This window comes from Pocillopora damicornis, chromosome 3 (genome assembly GCF_964200805.1).
Source record: "Pocillopora damicornis chromosome 3, jaPocDami1.2, whole genome shotgun sequence".
Lineage (NCBI taxonomy): Eukaryota > Metazoa > Cnidaria > Anthozoa > Scleractinia > Pocilloporidae > Pocillopora > Pocillopora damicornis.
The window spans coordinates 6,117,493-6,120,837 of NC_142672.1; the positions used below are offsets into that span (position 1 = coordinate 6,117,493).

The window sequence follows — 3,345 nt, forward strand, 5'->3', positions numbered from 1 at the left end:
CATAGGAATTGTCAAGAGTGTCGAAAATTTTTGAATTGTGCTAATGACATTTTACACTATGGTGTAATAGACGTTAAAACTGTTTATTGTAATCACTTCCCTGAAACGAAGTACATTAGTAACAAGGCCGTCCGCAGATTAATGCAATTGCCTGTGGCAGTTTTTACTCTTACCCTTCAAGGGCCTGGCTCACAACGACTTTTCGTGACTGAGAACAAACCATATGTGGACTTTTCGTTATTTGTTTCGTGGTTTCCTAAGGTTATCCCAACTGATCAAATCAAGAAAGGCGTGACCAGAGATCAACTCCAAGCAATTTGTTCCCTTCCTTCTTCTGAGAAAGACAGAAAACTTATTTGGTTTGCCGCATGCAAAGCACAAGGTCTTAGTAACAAAAAAGCCAGAAAGGAATATGGAATCCACTGTTTAGGCAAGCTTAATGAAGAAGTAGAAGATGCTCTTTCTCAAGCAGAAGAACTAAGAAAAGCTGTAAATACACTTGCAAACGTGGAAGAAAAGGCAACTCTTCAAGCACTTGGAGTTAATGTTGAAGACTCGGAATGTTCCGATGAAGAAAGTGAAGGCGAATGCATTATGCAAGAATCCTCTGGAGATGAAAATGAGGACGATGGCCTTATGGAAGCAAGTAAGGTTCAGAGAAAAACAGACTCGCTGCCAAGAAGAGCAAGTGCCTGGCCTACCAGATCCTGACACACCCTTAAAACGCCAATCACTTGTTAGTCCAATTCCATCAGTTGAAACACTAGTTTCCATTCTTGGTGAGAACAATTTAAACTGGTTTACGTTTGTTGGGTAACTGCAATTGTTATTAGTGAACTACATGCCAGAGGTTCTTCATCAAGCTCTACTTGATTTTGCTCGCAACCTGCCAAACACTGATTTAACAGATGAAGAGGAACAAAAAGTAGAGCAGTCAAGACAGACATTTCTGGCCATGCAAAGAGATGCTGGTGCAGCTGATGAGGAAGAAGTTGGAACCAGTTCGGAAAGCGACAACCCGGATGACTGGGTTGGTGTGCAAGATGTTCTTAGTGAGAAGGGAAAGGAACTTGTGATAAAACAACGAAAAATTTTTTAAAGAAAAAAGAGAAGGCAACTGGCTAAGGAGATAGCTGACAGGCATATCCTAAGGAGAAAAGTACCGGCGAAAGTGTGTAAAACATTGGTAAAGTTTCCAACTATTGGGAAGGATATTGAAGATTTTGTGGAGGAGCATAGAGTTGGGGCTGATCAATGGCGGCGGACTGGTGTATTCACCTTTGATGGCAACCAAAAGAAAGGGCCAAAATTAACTTACCGGAGAATCCAGAAGTACGTCAATGACAAGTATAATGCAAAAATTGGCTATGGGACAATAGTCCAGCTTTGTACTGTGAGAAACAAGCGTAAGTTGTCTGCAGCAAGGTACCATAGTGTTGCACGTGTTACTTCCCGTAGAGCGAGGGAAGGATTTGCTATAAAGCTTAACCCCGACGCTCATTACAGTACTTCCATGTATAAAGGTCTGGACTTTATTCAACTATGGGATGGTCAAAACAAGATGGTACTTAATAGGGACGATCAATCAGGATTTAGATTGGACACTACGTATACACACAAGTTGCATAAGGCCACTGCACTGACGGACAAGCCTGAGACAACAACTTGTACAGATTACGTTAATAAGTACGCCTCAGTAATTCAAACAACATCAGTAATGTTCCTGGGTATAAGTACAACAGCTGAGAGATGTGTTGGTGTAGTGAAGGCTCAACATCTCTACAAAAAGAATACTGCTCAGCATGCTTCGGATTTGGTTATGTTGCAAAGCAAAGATGAGCTTGAGCCATGGATGAAGGACAAAGAAGATGAAGATGAAGATGAATGGTGCCAATTTCCTCACTTGCAGCCAAGGGCTGAATTGCGGAGGAACCAGAGAGGTGAGATCGGATGTCAGCATATTAAAGGCGCCTCTGGCAGCCGCTTCAGTCCATTGTGATCACACCTCACCCACCCAGACCTACGACGGCACAAATCGAGATAGACCACAACACCGGGCACTACGTGCCCTACTCTTTGCGAACAGTGCGTGCGTTCTTTTACGTCCCACAATTTATTTGTAACATAGAAGGGTTGTGAGACGGGACCTCCGGCTTTACGTCTTATCCGAGAGACGAAGCAAAGTGGGTAAAGCATCTTGCTTAAGGATACAGCGACATGCCCCTGGTAGGACTTGAACCCGGGCCCTTCGACCCAGAGTCCAGCGCACTAACCACTGGACCACTGACGCCCCACAAAGCTGTAGATTGTATCAGGGTAGATGGTGCCGGGGATGAGGGGCCATCTCACCATGAAGTACAGTTTTACTGGACAGAGAGAAACTTTTTGCTAGGAAAGAAAGCAACAATTGTTACAAAAAGACACAGTGGAGGATCGTACCTCAATCGGGTTGAGATGCAAAATGGTTGCCTTGCCATTGCTCATAGCAACTTGTTCATACCATCCACGTTGACGGGCCCAAACATAACTGGTCAAGGACTTGACTATGACAGACTGGCGACAAATTTGGATGTAGCCATTGATGTGTACATCAACCGAGTAAATGGAGCACCTTGTGGCGAGAGTGAAATCGCCCTTTACAAAGGGGCGATAGACGAGCATGCAAAGAGGTTACAGGACAGACGCCATGAATTGTTGATATTTCTTAAAGGCTCAAAGAAAATGAAATCCACATTGAAGGAAACGAAACCAAATGACTATAGCTATTTCGAAAAGATCTGGGACTTGAGGAACCGAAACATGGTGAAAGGATTGCCGGAGCAATATGTTTTTTTCCTACTACCTTGTTATGAAACTGACTGTGTTCATCCTGTGTGTCAAAGAGGAAGACCTGATGTTGAAATGACGTGGTTCGAGGGTGGTCCATCATTGCCTGAAATACCTTTCCCTATTCCAGATCCTGCTTGACCCTGGGGTGGGGAATGTGACAAGTGTACTTCTGGTTGCAATGGGCATTTCTTACCACCCAAGGAGTGTGTTGAACACATTCGTCAGCTTGGCATGAAAGACTGCATGCTCACACCTCAGCAATCATCAAGGAAGCATTTGAGAAGTCCCAGAAGAGTAAAACCACCATTTCAAGCCTGGAGATAACAGAATTGGCAAAGCAGACACTTCTTCCTGAGCATGATGTTTCGTTCTGGTTACAGCATCTAGAAAGCATCAAAGAACGACGAGCAGAGGGTGTTAAAAAGGCTCAAGCAAAGAGACGGTGTTCAAGAGGAATTCGTACTTCCAAAGCGAAATCAAAGAGAGCTGCAAAATCTTAAGACAGGGATGATGTGT

The 3,345-nt window shown here is 43.8% G+C and overlaps 1 protein-coding gene across 1 annotated transcript in view; it reads left to right on the forward strand.

Annotated features, from left to right (window-relative positions):
* Window positions 1-3,304, forward strand: part of LOC149047981 (uncharacterized) — a 3,873-nt gene extending 569 nt beyond the window's left edge. The window contains exons 2-5 of the mRNA XM_089198912.1: window positions 1-646; window positions 834-1,038; window positions 1,102-1,993; window positions 2,215-3,304. The exon at window positions 1-646 is cut by the window's left edge and continues 176 nt beyond it. Coding sequence (XP_089055038.1) covers window positions 1-646; window positions 834-1,038; window positions 1,102-1,993; window positions 2,215-2,967 — 2,496 coding nt within the window. The 3' untranslated portion in view covers window positions 2,968-3,304. The remainder of the gene's footprint in view (window positions 647-833; window positions 1,039-1,101; window positions 1,994-2,214) is intronic.
* The last annotated feature ends 41 nt before the right edge of the window (window positions 3,305-3,345 follow it).